General features: G+C 39.9%; 3 protein-coding genes across 3 annotated transcripts; 2 read left to right on the top strand and 1 right to left on the bottom strand.

The window, feature by feature from the left end:
* The first annotated feature begins 262 nt into the window (after positions 1 to 262).
* Positions 263 to 2335, top strand: LOC116037230. Its single transcript, XM_036004819.1, has 8 exons — positions 263 to 432; positions 768 to 835; positions 987 to 1045; positions 1175 to 1303; positions 1395 to 1487; positions 1574 to 1803; positions 1944 to 2005; positions 2166 to 2335. The coding sequence occupies exons 2-8, from the start codon at positions 817 to 819 to the stop codon at positions 2333 to 2335; spliced, it is 762 nt and encodes a 253-aa protein (XP_035860712.1). The 5' UTR covers positions 263 to 432; positions 768 to 816.
* A 4986-nt stretch (positions 2336 to 7321) lies between these two features.
* Positions 7322 to 10478, top strand: LOC116037392. Its single transcript, XM_036004818.1, has 9 exons — positions 7322 to 7375; positions 7517 to 7617; positions 8044 to 8077; positions 8792 to 8920; positions 9012 to 9104; positions 9191 to 9420; positions 9561 to 9622; positions 9783 to 9904; positions 10299 to 10478. Exons 1-9 carry the CDS (start codon positions 7322 to 7324, stop codon positions 10476 to 10478), a joined length of 1005 nt encoding a protein of 334 aa, XP_035860711.1.
* Positions 10479 to 11358: 880 nt separating this feature from the next.
* On the bottom strand, positions 11359 to 17342 carry selenot1a (selenoprotein T, 1a). The gene is made up of 6 exons (XM_031281065.2): positions 17075 to 17342; positions 15980 to 16090; positions 13241 to 13367; positions 12340 to 12427; positions 12021 to 12187; positions 11359 to 11884 (listed from the first exon to the last, which is right to left on the bottom strand). Exons 1-5 carry the CDS (start codon positions 17206 to 17208, stop codon positions 12063 to 12065), a joined length of 585 nt encoding a protein of 194 aa, XP_031136925.1. The 5' UTR covers positions 17209 to 17342; the 3' UTR covers positions 11359 to 11884; positions 12021 to 12062.
* Positions 17343 to 17684: the final 342 nt, after the last annotated feature.

Raw genomic sequence — 17684 nt, 5'->3', positions numbered from 1 at the left:
TCGACTGAAACATTACTGATCTGATTCTGGCATCAGAACCTGTTTTTATTCATTTAAATTTAGAAACACCAGTCACACATTCAAACTCAAATAAATAGCACTGGATGACTACATTTACATATTAAAAGGTCTAATTTAGATAGATTCAAAAATAAATCCAGATTCAGTCTAACAAGATTTGAAATTGTATCTTTTTTTCTTCTTTTTTTTTTAAACTAAAGCCTTGACATAAAGTGAACTTCTTTTCTGCAGACCACATTGATGGAGACTACAGTCAGCACTGTGACAGTATTATATAGTATATTGTAATTGTGTTTCATAATATTCGTGGGTATTTAAACCAGTCAGCCAGTGGCCAAAATGCTAGTACGTTTACACATTGCTATTTCATCTCCAAGGTTACTGACAACACAGCAAGTGGGACTCATTGAGGTGAGTGCATTACTGTACAATGTGTGTACTTTGTGTTTTTGTAGGTGTGCTATTTTTTATTGTAATATATCCCACTCAAATTAAGCTCTAAATCCAATATAGTAAATACATTTAATAGGTGTATTGCTTTACCTCATATTTGTTTTTTTTAGTCAGTCTGACCTTTGCCTGTCTCCTTATACATTATAATTGATTACATATTTTGGAAAATATAAAACTGATTAAATGTATGTGAGTGTAATAGAGATATAATGTGGTTTAGAATCTGAGATATTTTTCATGTGATTGCTTCCTAATCTATTTTACTGTAGCCTATACTGTATATTCACCTTCAGGAGGAAAGAACACAGTAACTTTACTCCAGTCAGAAGGACAAACAAAAAGATGAGGTCCGGCTCTTCCTGTGAGTCTGCTCCGTCACAATTAAAATAAATGAATGGATTATTAGAAAATAAAGCTTAAATCTTTAGGTTCCTACCTTTTTCACGCCACTGTTTACTCTTAGTAGTAGGACTTGATCCAACGATGCAACAGTAACTTTTGTTTACCATTAGATGCTGCCGCTACATTAGAGCATGATCTCAATGTGCCACTATCGGTCCTGGATGACCACGTAAGACAGATCAAGTAGTAGACAATACACAGTCATTTTTCCTTTTCAGCTCTGTTTTTTAATCAATACATGTGTAATTTATTATAGTTTTACTTCATTTGATTTGTGTTTTTCTCTTGGTTTGGTAAGAGGACACCAGAGGGCTGTCCACAGTCTGTCAGTGACCCACCCACCTATTGTATCAGAGCAGCAGGAGTTCTGAGGTACAATCGGGAGTCTGACAACCACAGGATAAACTTAATAACCATTCTTCCAGAGGTACAAAGATCACATTTCTATTGGAAATTCCCATACAGAAACATGGCTTATTATGTTACTGATTAGACCAATTTAACACTCTGTTGTCCAGTCCCAGCTTCTGACAGAATACCCAGTGAGATGTGAATACTGTGGACAAAAGGCCCAACCTTCACTGGATCTTACATGGGCACAGGGGCCAGAGGTGAGAAAGAAAGTCAATAAACAAATTTCCCAAATGTACCTGATGCACTGCTGACCTCCTTGCATCCTCTTTTGTGTCCATCTTAGACCGCGCCACTGTTCTGCTGTGTCCAGCGGCAGCAGCTGTGTAAGATGCTGGGGAAGTGGAGGCGTTTGGTTGAGAGGAGATGTGACCTGAGGGCTAGTACTCCAACATCATCATCATCATCATCATCATCAGGAGAACAGTCAGCCACAGAGATGAAGGAGCTTCTCTTCCAAGGCAAAAAGATGGAGGATTACAACAAGTTTATCCTGGACTTACCGATTGGACTTGGGTACAAATTTGTATCTTAAAATGTCTTTGTTTTTTCTAATCCAACACACAGAAACACAAATATAGTGAAATTATAATGCTAATACATAAAACTTTACAGAATTAAAGTCAAGAGCAATGTGATCTGTATGCTTATTTTAGAGAACACTCAGAATTGAGGATCTACGAGGATTACTCAATCCAATTACCTGTAGCAGAAACCTGTGAGTAACGGCTCAGTAAGCAACATACAAGTTGACAGCTTTAAATCTGGTCATGACAAACAGAAATGAACTGGCATGTGCAAAATGTATCTATGTGACTTTAGATTATGACTTTAAATAGCTCTCTGAGACTGATAGTTTGTTCTGTGCTATTGTTTAGTTGCCCCAACATCAAAGGTCCTCAGCTTCCGGCTCTCTTGTGCTCCAGGACAAGGATGCTGGACAGTGTATCCTTGTAGCGCAACTGAGAAGCACTTGAAAATAAAAGAGCAAGAGGAGCAGGTGTTAGTCCCTTTTTGTGACCACAAGCCACTTCAGTTCGTAAGTTAGACAACAGACAGATTAGACAACAGACAGATTTTCAAAAAGATTGGTCAAAATCGGAGCAGCAGAGGCCGAGATATCCTCCTGATTTCTGGTCCCTACTTACATTTTCCATAATGCAGTAGCTTCTTTTGTTAGACTCTCTGCGCCTGCTAAATGCACCCACCTTTTCCACACACCATCATTTTGTAATGGAGGCTTTCTGTTATGAATTTGTGGTCAACATGAACATCTTTTGACCTTGTTTAATTTTATATGTTCACAGGATGGAGCAGAATTTCTCAAGAAGTATTACTCCAATGGCCTGACATTTCTTATTGTGTTCCCTGATGGCTCTGCTCAGGTCTTGAAAACAATTGTTCAAACTTTAAAGATGAGAAAGTTTGTAATTTCTGTATTGGTGTTTGATGCTAGTGTTTTTATTCTGCGTGACTGTGTGTTATCTAGATCAGTGGTTCCCAACCTTTTTTCCTTGGCGCCCCCCCCCTACTTATGTATAAGAAAAGCTGAGCCCCCCCTCCGAAACCGAAGTTGAGGTAACTGTCCCTTACTTTCTTTTTTGATACAGAGGAGTTATCAGCACTTTTACGTTTCTCCGCCATGTTTCATTCATGAAATAGTGATGCCGTGGCGGCAGGAAAAACGAGGATGATAGCAGCTAGCAGCTGACCTGATGACAGCAAGGGTCCCAGGTCAAGAGGTCCCAGAGGTTTGGCCTACTAAGTAGCCTGCCTACAAGTTTAAGTGAGAACAAAAATATATAGTTTTTATACAGACTTTTGTATACATTATATATTCTAGTGTATTATCATAATTTCTTTAACATGTGCAAATATCTTTTTTTTTTTTACCTCAACCCAGATAAAGACTCGCGCCCCCCTTAGGGGTCCCCGGACCCCAGGTTGGGAACCACTGATCTAGATGACAATTGTTCATAATGTTTGGCTGCACTGAGCCTGTTTTGAGACGTGTGTGAAGAGTTGTGTTGCTTGGAATGAGTTTTGCAGGTGATGTGAACTGTTTTGCTCAGGTGACTGTTGGTAGTGCAGACCGTAGTTGGAGTTTTGCACATGTGGCTTCAGTTGTGACCAGTGTCGTTTAGCAATCGAAAAAAACTGTCAAGGAGGAGCTGAGGAGTTAGATCTTTAGATCTGAGTTTGTGTTGGCAGCCAGGATTAGGATCAACACGGCCCTTCGCCATCTCAACCAGTACCTGATGACACCCTCACATCCCCGGCTGCCGAAGACAAGCCCCTCACCTCCAAGCTTTTCAGTCTAATGAGAATTAACTTAGCTTAAATGTTTATCCTATGGATGAAGAAAGAGCCTTCATCCATAGGTCCCTTCAGTCTTTGATGTACCATTAATAAAGTACACAGTGACGCGATAACAGCAACGATGCTATGACATAAAGACAGTCGCACTCAAAATAGTTTAATTTTTGAATTTGATACCACGGTAACTGAAAGGCAATCAGAGGGACAACATATCAAACACTAGCATAAAAGCAATGTTTTTTTTCCTACATAACTTAATGGCTCTTTTCAGGAGGTATGGCATTTACATCACAATACTGCACCGTTTTGTGGACTGTCTTACACTTCACTTTCCTGTTGGATATTAAATGTATTGCTTTTACTGCAGACATTTTCCTTTAAGGATTCAGGAGATCACTTATGTCCAGTAGTTTTATGAAATAAATTATAACTACTTCTACATGTATCAAATAAGTCCATCAGCTTAATGCTGTTTGAATATTCGGTCATAGTTACTCTTCTGGATCTGGTGGCCTAAGCAAAGATGGGACAACGCACAAAAACCAATACAGTAGGTACAGTGTGTTGGAAATGCAGTGGTGCCCTTCATTTGTTGGCTTCTCCATTTCATAGAAGTGGCCCAGTTTTAATGTAAAGTTTATAACAGCCAGTCCTTTTCACATCTGCTAAACTGAGTTATTTGAGAAATCTAACTTACAACCAAGTCCTTCAGTAAAGCTTGTACACAAGCACAACACTTATCCTAACCAAAAGTTAGTTAAAGCAACACTAAAGGACTTTTCCCACTTCAGTCCCCCTACAGGTTGGAAGCGGAATGGTCCATTACATTATGCAAGTATGCCAGATCGGGTAGCAGATCTGTAGTTTGAATGAGAAACATTAAGACAGTGGTAATGGACAATTGCGCTTCCAACCTGTAGGGAAACCGAAGCGGGAAAAGTTATTTAGTGTTGCTTTAATGCCGATAAGTGGCCCATTCGACAAACTAGAGGCTGTTCAGATGCCAACAAAGATCAATTTCATATTGATGTGTGAAAGTGAAATGGTACATTGTATGTCCGCACAATTTTCTGTAAAAAGGAAAAGCTCAGTTGGTCAAGAGTAAAGCCTTTTAATATCTGTTCCTCATGTAGACATGCAGCGCCACATAATTTCTGGGGTAGTTGAGGGTTAACAAGCATAAAGAACTGACGGTCATTTATTTAAACCATTTATTAGAATGTTTTTTAACAGGGTAGCCTGAGTAAGGGTGATAGAAAGGAGGAAGATGAGGAAATTTAAGGTGAACTTGATGTTGATGTTGATCTGTTTTCTTAGTTTCTGGCTCAGGAGTTGGATATCGGGGATTGAAAGGATATTGGGGATGGAAAGGATATTGGGGATCGAAAGGATATCGAGGAAAGTGGTCATGGGGTCGTTTAGGGAGAGCCGTTGGTGGCGTCTTCGTCTCTGGCTCAGGAGTTGGATGTCGGGGATTGAAAGGATATTTGTGATCGAAAGGATATCGAGGAAAGTGGACATGGGGTCGTTTAGGGAGAGCCGTTGGTGGCGTCTGCGTCTCTGGCTCAGGAGTTGGATGTCGGGGATCGAAAGGATATTGGGGATCGAAAGGATATTGGGGATCGAAAGGATGTTGAGGAAAGTGGACATGTTGTTCAGGGACCGGTTTTGTCATCTCTGGCTCAGGAGTTGGATGTCGGGGATCGAAAGGATATTGGGGATCGAAAGGATGTCGAGGAAAGTGGACATGTTGTTTAGGGAGAGCCGTTGGTAGTGTCTTCGTCTCTGGCTCAGGAGTTGGATGTCGGGGATCGAAAGGATATTGGAGATCGAAAGGATGTTGAGGAAAGTGGACATGGTGTTGTTCAGGGACCGGTTTTGTCATCTCTGGCTCAGGAATTTGATATTGGGGATTGAAAGATCGGGGACTGAAAGGATATCGAGGAAAGTGGACATGGTGTTGTTCAGGGAGAGCCATTGGTGGTGTCGTCTCTGGCTCAGGAGTTGGATGTCGGGGATTGAAAGCATATGGAGGAAAGAAATGTGGTAGACCTTGTGGTGGGTAGAAATGATGAGGAACTGGAGGTTTGGGACACCAGAGTGAGAATGGATTTCCCTGCCAACGCATAGGGAGCACATAACTTCCAACCTTCGGGAGGAGAAAACATCAGAAATCACACGGTTACACTCCCTCTACAGGTTGGCTTGAGTCAATTACGGATTTAGTCAAATCAGAAAATAGCGTATCATCAAGTTACACAGTATTTCTAATACAAAACATGTTGAAACACTGGAACTATGCCATTTTGCTTGTATGATTTAAGTGATTATCAAACAAGTTGCAAATTTCAAACAAATCATTTAAGCCCTTGTTACACCATTGCCAAGATTAGCCACTGGTTGTCAAACACCATTCTGAGTATAGCAACATTAGCATTAAACAGCATTACCTCTTGAACCATGTTGCAGCCATCATAGGGAACCAACATGACAAGCCAAAGGGAGTTCCTCCGCATGCTGTAGCCACAGGTGGAAGGGACTTGGGACAGATGTATTGGAGGTGCATTTGCTGTGGGGAAAGAAAATCTCAATGAGAATATGCAATAATTGGTGGGAATAACTACATTATACAGTTTTAAGTAGGTTATAGATAATGATTAGAATTACATTGTTCCACAGCAAACTGTGAAGCTCCTGGTCCCACTGCTCTGAACTTTAACTGGTCCCAACCACACTGCAAGGAGGGCGACATGCGCTTCCACGCTGCTTCTCTGGAACCAACATTTTGTGTTTCTTCTTCCACCCAGCCTGAAAGGGGACGCTAGGATTATTTTACGTTGCGATTTGTGGTAAACGGAGTAGCCTACTTAAACTTTGTCAAATTCAGTCAGATAGAAATTGAACACTTCAATACGGTCAAAGTTAAAAGATGTTTACCTGCAAAATCGGCTTGATATGCAGCGTCCTCCTCTACAGAAGCGTTTGAGGACGAGTTATTGGTCCGGTCTATGACTTGTGACCCAAGTCCTGACCCTTCCTCAAAAACTCTCCCGAACACAATTTTCCCCTCTTTGAAACCTATCCTTCTGGCTGCATCGGCTTCTTTTCGCCACTCTGGTTTCTTCGATCGATTACAGTCTACCGTTTGCGCCAAATAACACGTCAGAATAACAGCTGCGGCCAAGTAAACAGTAGCGCTCTTCCCTTTTCCTTTACACATTATTCTGTTGCACATGATTTCTGGCAATGAGACGAGCTGATAGAGTCTGCTTTGCCGCAGCTTTTTTGAGCTGGAACGTTCTCTGCGAGCGGCTGCTGCAACAACTAACCAAAAGCGGCCACAGGTGGGCTCATTGATGTGGTTCTCTAATCAACTGACATTCGTTTCACCTGGGTAATGTCAAGGTTGCTATCAGAGACAGGAAGGTACAAAGGGTGAGCTGGTTATTTTAAGGTTTCATTATCAATGTTGGTTTCCCAGTTCAGAACCAGATTTATCTCACTTATAAATACATACATAAATAAAAGTAGACTACTGGAGAGGCCTAACTGAGGGGGGCACAACCACTCTGCCATCTTTGGGACAATTACATTAAAGCATGTTTAACTGCATGAAAATGTGGATGGCAAAGTGTGTAAAAGAGGGGTTTGAAACAGAGTAGAAAAGCACAGTCCTTTACAAAACCTTAAAAAAAACCCATCAAATATAAACCTTATGAACTTTGAAGATGGCTGTGTTCTCCTTTACCATTTACATAAAGATTACTTGGTAGAGCTTAAAAGATCATTCTTTACCTAAGATGAAGATGATGTAATATGACCATGAAATGGACCTTGAGATTATATTGTTTTGTAAACCAATAATGAACTCTGAAGCTCAACTTTTGAGCCAACAGTTGCCTAGGCTTAGTCAGGAAAGCAATGGGAATTTGAACATGAACAGCTCCATGACAACTGGCCAAACTTCATCTGCAGAGGAAGCTCTAGAACAGCTACCAAATGGACCTTGAGGTGAGGTTGTTTTGTCCTTTGTCTCCATATCGACTGAAACATTACTGATCTGATTCTGGCATCAGAACCTGTTTTTATTCATTTAAATTTAGAAATACCAGTCACACATTCAAACTCAAATAAATAGCACTGGATGGCTACATTTACATATTAAAACGTCTAATTTAGATAGATTCAAAAATAAATCCAGATTCAGTCTAACAAGATTTGAAGTTGTATCTTTTTTTCTTTTCTTTTTTTAAACTAAAGCCTTGACATAAAGTGAACTTCTTTTCTGCAGACCACATTGATGGAGACTACAGTCAGCACTGTGACAGTATTATATAGTATATTGTAATTGTGTTTCATAATATTCGTGGGTATTTAAACCAGTCAGCCAGTGGCCAAAATGCTAGTACGTTTACACATTGCTATTTCATCTCCAAGGTTACTGACAACACAGCAAGTGGGACTCATTGAGGTGAGTGCATTACTGTACAATGTGTGTACTTTGTGTTTTTTTTTGTATTTTTTTATTGTAATATATCCCACTGAAATTAAGATCTAAATCCAATATAGTAAATACATTTAATAGGTGTATTGCTTTACCTCATATTTGTTTTTTTATGTCAATCTAACCTTTGCCTGTCTCCTTATACATTATGATTGATTACATATTTATGTGTGTGTGTAATAGAGATATAATGTGGTTTAGAATCTGAGATATTTTTCATGTGATTGCTTCCTAATCTATTTTACTGTAGCCTATACTGTATATTCACCTTCAGGAGGAAAGAACACAGTAACTTTACTCCAGTCAGAAGGACAAACAAAAAGATGAGGTCCGGCTCTTCCTGTGAGTCTGCTCCGTCACAATTAAAATAAATGAATGGATTATTAGAAAATAAAGCTTAAATCTTTAGGTTCCTACCTTTTTCACGCCACTGTTTACTCTTAGTAGTAGGACTTGATCCAACGATGCAACAGTAACTTTTGTTTACCATTAGATGCTGCTGCTACATTAGAGCATGATCTCAATGTGCCACTATCGGTCCTGGATGACCACGTAAGACAGATCAAGTAGTAGACAATACACAATCATTTTTCCTTTTCAGCTCTGTTTTTTAATCAATACATGTGTAATTTATTATAGTTTTACTTCATTTGATTTGTGTTTTTCTCTGGGTTTGGTAAGAGGATACCAGAGGGCTGTCCACAGTCTGTCAGTGACCCACCCACCTATTGTATCAGAGCAGCAGGAGTTCTGAGGTACAATCGGGAGTCTGACAACCACAGGATAAACTTAATAACCATTCTTCCAGAGGTACAAAGATCACATTTCTATTGGAAATTCCCATACAGAAACATGGCTTATTATGTTACTGATTAGACCAATTTAACACTCTGTTGTCCAGTCCCAGCCTCTGACAGAATACCCAGTGAGATGTGAATACTGTGGACAAAAGGCCCAACCTTCACTGGATCTTACATGGGCACAGGGGCCAGAGGTGAGAAAGAAAGTCAATAAACAAATTTCCCAAATGTACCTGATGCACTGCTGACCTCCTTGCATCCTCTTTTGTGTCCATCTTAGACCGCGCCACTGTTCTGCTGTGTCCAGCGGCAGCAGCTGTGTAAGATGCTGGGGAAGTGGAGGCGTTTGGTTGAGAGGAGATGTGACCTGAGGGCTAGTACTCCAACATCATCATCATCATCATCATCATCAGGAGAACAGTCAGCCACAGAGATGAAGGAGCTTCTCTTCCAAGGCAAAAAGATGGAGGATTACAACAAGTTTATCCTGGACTTACCGATTGGACTTGGGTACAAATTTGTATCTTAAAATGTCTTTGTTTTTTCTAATCCAACACACAGAAACACAAATATAGTGAAATTATAATGCTAATACATAAGACTTTACAGAATTAAAGTCAAGAGCAATGTGATCTGTATGCTTATTTTAGAGAACACTCAGAATTGAGGATCTACGAGGATTACTCAATCCAATTACCTGTAGCAGAAACCTGTGAGTAACGGCTCAGTAAGCAACATACAAGTTGACAGCTTTAAATCTGGTCATGACAAACAGAAATGAACTGGCATGTGCAAAATGTATCTATGTGACTTTAGATTATGACTTTAAATAGCTCTCTGAGACTGATAGTTTGTTCTGTGCTATTGTTTAGTTGCCCCAACATCAAAGGTCCTCAGCTTCCGGCTCTCTTGTGCTCCAGGACAAGGATGCTGGACAGTGTATCCTTGTAGCGCAACTGAGAAGCACTTGAAAATAAAAGAGCAAGAGGAGCAGGTGTTATTCCCTTTTTGTGACCACAAGCCACTTCAGTTTGGCATATGTCATTATCAGATATGCCAGCAAATTAGTTTTCCTTTATTAAAGCCATTATGCCTTGCCTTAATTGAATATGTACAGTATATTAGTTATCTTTGCACATGAATATAAACACTGCCCCCATGTGGCCACACTGTCTGATCAGTGCATAAAACCCCAACCACACAATAGCTGTTCTTAACAATGTAAGCTTTTTGTTATTGTGAATAGGCAAAATATTTATGATTATAACCATGTATGACTATTAAAGGGTTACTCCAGCAATTTGTGTTTCGTAAGTTAGACAACGACAGCATTTCCAGCACTGTTTCAGTCACTTGTGAAAAAAACTTCTTTTTTTTTTTTCCTCCAGGGTCAATGTAAAACAGATTGGTCTAATTCAGGGCCATCAGTATTAAAGGAGGAGCTGTTCGTGTTGGCAGCCAGGATTAGGATCAACACGGCCCTTCGGCATCTCAACCAGTACCTGATGACACCCTCACATCCCCAGCTGCCGAAGACAAGCCCCTCACCTCCAAGCTTTTCAGTCTAATGAGAATTAACTTAGCTTAAATGTATATCCTATGGATGAAGAAAGAGCCTTCATCCATAGGTGCCTTCAGTCTTTGATGTACCAGTAATAAAATATGCAGTGACGTGATAACAGCAACTATGCTATGGCATAAAGACAGTCACACTCAAAATATCAGTTCAAATATTATTTTAAATTTCCTTGTTTGTTTATCATTGATTTGGATACCACAGTAACTAAAAGGCAATCAGAGGGACAAAATAATATCAAACATTAGCATTAAAGCTATTTTTTTTCTACATAACTTAATGGCTCTTTTCAGCAGGTATGATGGCATTTACATCACAATACTGCACCGTTTTCACTCCTGGATGCTATTTTGAGACCACAAAAAATAAAAAAATAAATCTTATAAACCCATAGGAAATGTTCTCAAAGGTAATCTGTTTTTTTGTGCATACTGGATTATATTGCCAACACATAAAAGTATCAAATAAAGATGTCATTTCGTCCCATAAAATTTCTTCACTTACTACTAGAACTCATAATGAAGTGATGTGACTTTACTGTCAGGAATATCCCAAATTCAAAGTGTGTATGGCACTGTGAGGTGAGGAACTTTTAGTCTTACGTTGTATTAGCACTTAATCTGATTTGTGTCTCCTAATCAAATCAGTGTAAACCGTCAAGTCTTCCTAAGGTTGAGCAGATGGCTAAGAGATGTGCACTCATGAATCAAGCAGGCCGTCTGCTTTACGGACGAAACCGTAATATCTCCACGATATTCAGAATTCCTACTTTTCCTCTCAGGTAATTTAACTGACTAAAACTCACTTAGGATATCATTTATATAACACCCGATTCCACCACGTCAATCCGTAAACACACCACAGCCCCGCAGTTGAATAGTTACAATACGTTTTATTAATCTTCTTAGCTTCCTTAAGGTTATGCAAATATAAAAATTATTCAGAAATCATATCAATACACAATTTCCCAATGTTATTTTCACAACAGTGATTGTAAGTGTTGCATTTTCTACATGACTAAGCTATGTTTAGAACAATAAACTTAAAATTCTGCATGTGGCTCAGTAGTACAAATGACATTTTTTTTTTTTTTTGTTTTTTAAATCCACATAGATAAATCATACACAGCAAGTTGTAAGAATCAATGTTAAATCTCTCCTTAAGGGACCACTGAAGTCACCTGGATGAAATCTGCAGTAGTATGAATATACAATAAAACGACAAACTAATGGCCGGCACTGTTGCCATGGATCCCACTCTGGTGTCAGGGGCGGGACGTCTCTAAGGGGCATGGTGAAGATTGATGGGGGCATCCAGTCTGTGCTAGCAGTCTTCCTGCCTTCAGCGCAGACCTTCATAAACATCACTTCACAGCCCAATGAGAAACCCACCTCAAACCTAGACAGGACGAGAGGGAAAGCAGATCAAATAAAAGAAGAAAAGAAAAACACTTCCACAGGCCAATAATATGTCTCACAAGTAAGGAAAAACAGGATTATAAGCAAAAGAGCGCTATGAACACTACTGTACTTACATGGAGGGGCTTTCAGCTGGAGCCAGGATGTGACGAGTAGGGTTAGGAGTGGTGGTGTGATCCTGTGTTCATGTGAACATTCATCTTCATCTCGTTGTCCAGAATTTGCACAAGCTGCTGCATGGAGGGAAGGTGACCCGACTCTAGTTTTGACCACACTGGAACATCTATAGAAAGATAATTACTCCACTGTAATTCACTGCATTTTGTTCCGTCGCCACGCAACTTTATTCATATTATATTGTTAAAGACTCAATCAATCTAAAACCAAAAGCATTGGGTTCAGTCAATAAGCCCATGCTGTGAATCACAGACTCACCATTTAATGTGATTTCAAAAGCTCCTGTAGACATACACTGGTTTTCAATCATATTGCTGAGGAAGAACACCATCATGCAGGCATATATCTGAAAGAAACTTGAGTTAAAAAGTTCCGCACAAAAACTATTTAACGAAATTTCTTTTTTAACTGGCAGTTATGTTTGGGTTTCTTGCATTGTGCTCACTCAATGAATCACGAGTGTGGTGCACTGAAAAGATACTGTTTAAGTATTAAGACCCACAGGATGTGGTGCTCTATTGAAAGGTTAACATGAAGCTACTTTAGGACACTTTGGAGTGATGGGCAACAACTCCAGGTGAGGTTCAGGCCTATTTAATAATGCATTTTTGGCAAAACACAAATCTGGTAGTTCAAGTCACTTGTAAAAATGATATTCGTTTGTCAGGATTAGCAAAATAAGTTCAAGCCAAATGCTTATTAAGTCTCTATTCTGTATGCAATTCTAAGTTTTTTCTGATAGTCATCCATTTGGCTACCAAAACCCCTTTACATTTTATCAGCCTCAGCTTTCTGTTCTTTTTGTTTTATTGGAAAACACCTGATGTTAGCAGGTATTAGCCATTCTCCCTCTAAGCCGTTGGGTTGTCTAACTCTGGGGATAACAGATCCAAGCAAAACAATACCTAAAAACACAACCTGAAGACTCCGCGTGAGCTAATTAAACCCCAGGGGGTTGAGTTGTGCTTGTCAGTGTGTATGTACAACTGAATTAGAAACACAGCCAAACTAAAGCCCACTTTCCTCCATTTATAAGAATGTTATGCTTCTGTGCAATATCTTTGGTGATGACCTGCAAAACAAATGCTCAGCTGCATCAGTGCAAATTCACCATTAGGATCAGACCTTTAATGAATCCTATAACTCCAGTAAACCTTACCTTATTTCCCTGGCCCCACTCCCAGATGCCTGGGGCTTGCATACCAAAAAGGGCGAATGGGTCCCTGCCGATAATAATCAGTCCAATCACCAACAGTTTGAACACAGACAGGAAGGAAGCAACGTGTCTGAGAAAGAAAAACAAGAAACTGGCTTTTAATACAACTCCTAGACAACATAAAAGATTTTTAGAGATAGATTACAGTTATCCGGAGAGATGCGAGTCAGTAGTTTGTCTTAGCGAAAGTTAGTCATGTTCAATAAACATACACGTATCAAAGTAAGCATATTTATTTAGTCGTTTATTCATAGTCGTTCAAAAAAAAAAAAAAAAAAAAAAATCAGGTATATCTAACATTGTCCTAATTTTTTTGGACAAAGAAGTATATCTAATAAATCCTCTTAACATGTAGTAAATTATTAAAAATATGGTTTCACTTCTGAGACATTTGTAACGTTAGTTGTACACTGTGCCGAGGGAGAAGGGAGTGACCGTGATTTATACAAATTAAGCTCCATTGGGTTGCATAAACAAGGAAATGGAGTCAACTGTGTAGCGCTGGCTTAAACCGTGTTTAATACTGTCTGTGGCGTTTTCTTTTGTGGGGTGCAAATGTTCCATCAAAACAAGTTCCGTCGCTGCGTCCGGAGTAGAGGGTGACATGGGAATCAATTGTCGCTCCCATCCCATCCCGAGCCCACGAAAATACTCCCGTCATATCCTGATCACGTGACTGCCCCCCCCCCCCCCAAAAAAATGCAAAATCCAGAGAGAAAAACTCCTGAATCCCATCCCGCTCCCATTTTGTTCTCTATGTTGTCTAAAGTTATCAGACTCTGCTGCGGACTCACACCGCGAGAGAGAAAGAATAAGAGACTGAGGTTGCCTCGAAATTTAGGCTACACTATACATGCATTACCTGCAGGACTAAGCGATTTCATTACCTAATTCCTAACGGAGATCTTCTCACACTCAAAACACACATTTCTCCGTCCGGCTCCCGTTGATTTCTATGCTCTATTCCGTCCCTATCACGTTACAAACAGTGAAATTGACTCCTGTACCGCGGGAATACCGTGACCCGCGGGAGTCCCGTAAATTGTCACCCTCTAGTCCGGAGCTTAGCGGTTTAAGGAAATGCAAACAACCCAGAGCGTTTTTTTTTCCTCTTATCTCAGAATGGATGTGTGGAGTAGCCAGACCTTCCTCTACAGCGATGTGGATAGATAGATCTGGCAATGCGAGACAACACTTCACCTGTAACACAGAGCCTGAACCCTGTTTACTCCGGTTTTACTACCTTTAAAACTTTAACGTGGAAGTGGTTAAACTACATCCTGTCAGTGGACACAGGGTTATTCTCCCAGTGACGGAACCAGAGATAGACACGGCAAAAACCAAAGAAAAACACTGGAGAATTTGAAACCCAGGTTGTGATACGGTCTTTTCTTTAAATGGAGCTAATCTCTGGTGAGTTTATTAGAAGTGCAACTGATGAGGACCTGAGAGTCTTAGTGACACCACGCCTTTAACTACAACACCTGGGACAAGTGCACAAAACAGTCGCACATAAGAGACTCAGCAGCTAGATTATAGGCGTACAGTATGTTCCTTATAATACTCTTTTACCTAGACCTTTGTTCCAAAGTAAAAAAAAAAAAAAAAAAAAATTGTATCCCACAGTTAAAGCAATGTTTATATCCAGGTCTGTGTCATGGCAGTGCTTTAAGATGAACAGTGTTTGGCTTCCTTCTGTGACGCTAGTGCACGGAGCTCCCCGCAGAGCAGATCTGCCGAGATTCGCCAGAGATCTTTTCGTTATTGTCTATACCCCTATAAGGCTGAAATAATTTCCCGTAATCATGTATAATGATGGGTTGTGATGGCGCAGTGGATATGACACATGCCTTTGGTGTGGGAGATCTGGGTTCAATTCCCACTGCGATACATCAACTAATGTGTCCCTGAGCAAGACACTTAACCCATAGTTGCTCCAGAGGCGTGCGACCTCTGACATATATAGCAATTATAAGTCGCTTTGGATAAAAGCGTCAGCTAAATGACATGTAATGTAATGTATAGTTCAAGTATTGAGTTCCTGAATGTTGTGGTGTTATTTTATTAGATTATTTAACCAATTATTAATCCATACTAATAACATGATGTACCCATGACCTACATTTTTAATTTCTAGCCGGTAGTTCTAGGGTTGGGTATTGTTTGGATTTTAATGATTCTGATTATCTATTCAGGTTCTCAATAGTTCTCGATTTCGAATCTTTGAAGCGCTGGTCACATACTTATTTCACAGAAAATGAAGAAAAAAAAAAAGAAAAAAAAAAACATACTATACAATTCATATTCATAATTAACTTGTTACAGTTTATGCAGGGTTCAACAATCAGGATGGCCCGGGGAAAGTGTAACGCTAAGTCAGGCAAATGGGTTGTTAGAACATATACTTGCCCGACCAAAGATTTGCGACGATAATTTGCATTGGTGTGAACTGGCAGGTCTCAGAATGTTGCAGACCGGCCAAGTTTCAACTCGTCTTGTCGTGAATCTTTGGTTTGAACTGGGCTTACGTCTATAAAACTACCAAATACAAATCCATGGCCAGATATGCATGAGAATTCCATTTCTTCAGTCAAATCCCAGGTAATTCCACGCAGCTTTCAGGCTGCTTTAATAAGGCTGCATATAATCCACTTGTAACTAGGCAGACACTCTCTCTCTTACCTATAAAGGGGAACAGGAAGATAATTCTCCCCTTCAATACGGATGTCTGGGTACCGCTGGTACAAGGCCTGCGTGTACTCCTCAAACACCCGCTTGTACCCTCAGGAAATGCTGTGCAAAGACAAACACACTGTTAGAAAAACATACACAGTGTACAGATGCAACATCAAACATGGACCAAAGACAGCCACAACATTACAATGATCTCTAGGGGACATTGCGAATATAGCCTTGAGATCTGGCACATGTGAATCCCACTGTCATCTGTAGATCGTTTTTCTTTTTGGCAAAAAACGTTTGGTACTAGTGTGACATACCATAGTAGCACGTTGCCACTGCTGCATGCCCGTTTGTGGCATATGTTTGCTTAAGAGACAGGCTATGTTTACGACGAACTGTTCATGAAAAGTGTCACAAAGTAACTTCCACAATAGTTAACCCAAAAACAACTATACCTAGACTTGTCAAATCAGGACTAACGTTACATTATCCCAGAGAGGCTAAATATTCTTATAAAACAGTTGCAGATTTGTGAAAATGCAATAACGGGAGATTTCACTGTATTTTTCACGTGTAGACCACATTAGACCAGGTCTAGATATATTATAAAAAAAAAAAAAAAAAAAAAAAAAACACTTCTTAAAATGGGTTCAAAGTGGACAGCTTTAAAGCTTTAACGTTACCTAGCTAAAACGTCTAACGTTACTAGCACTCTTTCATAACAGAGTTGCAAAAAACAGTCGCTAACACAGACTGTATAATATAGCTAGCTATCAGCGTTAAATTTCCCCTTAAATGCGGAATTGGGGGATGCGAATCGGAAGCTAGCTAATTCAAGCGTTGTAAACGGGGTTCATGTTTTCGACGAAACGTTCTTGAGAAGAGTCAAAAATCCGGAATTTACACAACATTTATTCTTCCAGTGTTTGAGTATGGTTGAGTAATTTTAATGAGCTTAACATTAACGCTCCAGCTCCTATAACGTTAACCTTACCCTTCTGTTAGTTAGCTTCGATTTCGGCCTACTCCGTTATCCAGAGAGTTTAACATTAGCTAGCTTACAATTACTCGCCAGGTTTTTGCTTATTTGCTTACCAAATTTGAAATTTTAGAAGGGGTCCCGTAGCAAACTGCATCTTCATCTTCTTCACGCCGTTGCTGTCGCCAGACGTGGCGCAGCACAGCGAGAAAACCCCCAAAACGAGGAGCGAAAAACGCAACAACTTCATCGCCAACCGTTCCGTGGTTAGTTTCCTCACTAGATAGAGAGGCAGGCCGCAGGTTAATCTGTAGCTAGCTAGCTACATACATACTGGTTGGTCCCGCCCTCCTTTTCCTCTTGCTCTAATCTTGGATTTTAAAACACAACTGGCCACCATATTTAGCACCACCTAGCTACTGCTCTGGCTGTTCAGCATAACCGTCTCATGTTGTTACAGATTGTAGCATGTTTTGTGTATAATTGTGTGTTGGAAATGTAGTCAACACTGAAGGGATTTGAATAAATAATGAATGAATACAAAACATTGCTTAGTTTAGCATGAAGTTATTTCCTCTCAAACAAACCTAAAATAGTTATTATAAATACATATCAAGCACCCCCACAACCAATATTGAATGGTAAAGTACAACCAAAACAACTAGCTAGTGGCCTAGTGACATTGAACTCATCAGAGACAGAAATCCGAGTATACTTTCTTAACTA

This window comes from Sander lucioperca, chromosome 9, assembly GCF_008315115.2.
Source record: "Sander lucioperca isolate FBNREF2018 chromosome 9, SLUC_FBN_1.2, whole genome shotgun sequence".
Lineage (NCBI taxonomy): Eukaryota > Metazoa > Chordata > Actinopteri > Perciformes > Percidae > Sander > Sander lucioperca.
Note: the sequence above shows the minus strand (reverse complement) of the source record. Positions and strands in the feature narration are given on the sequence as shown.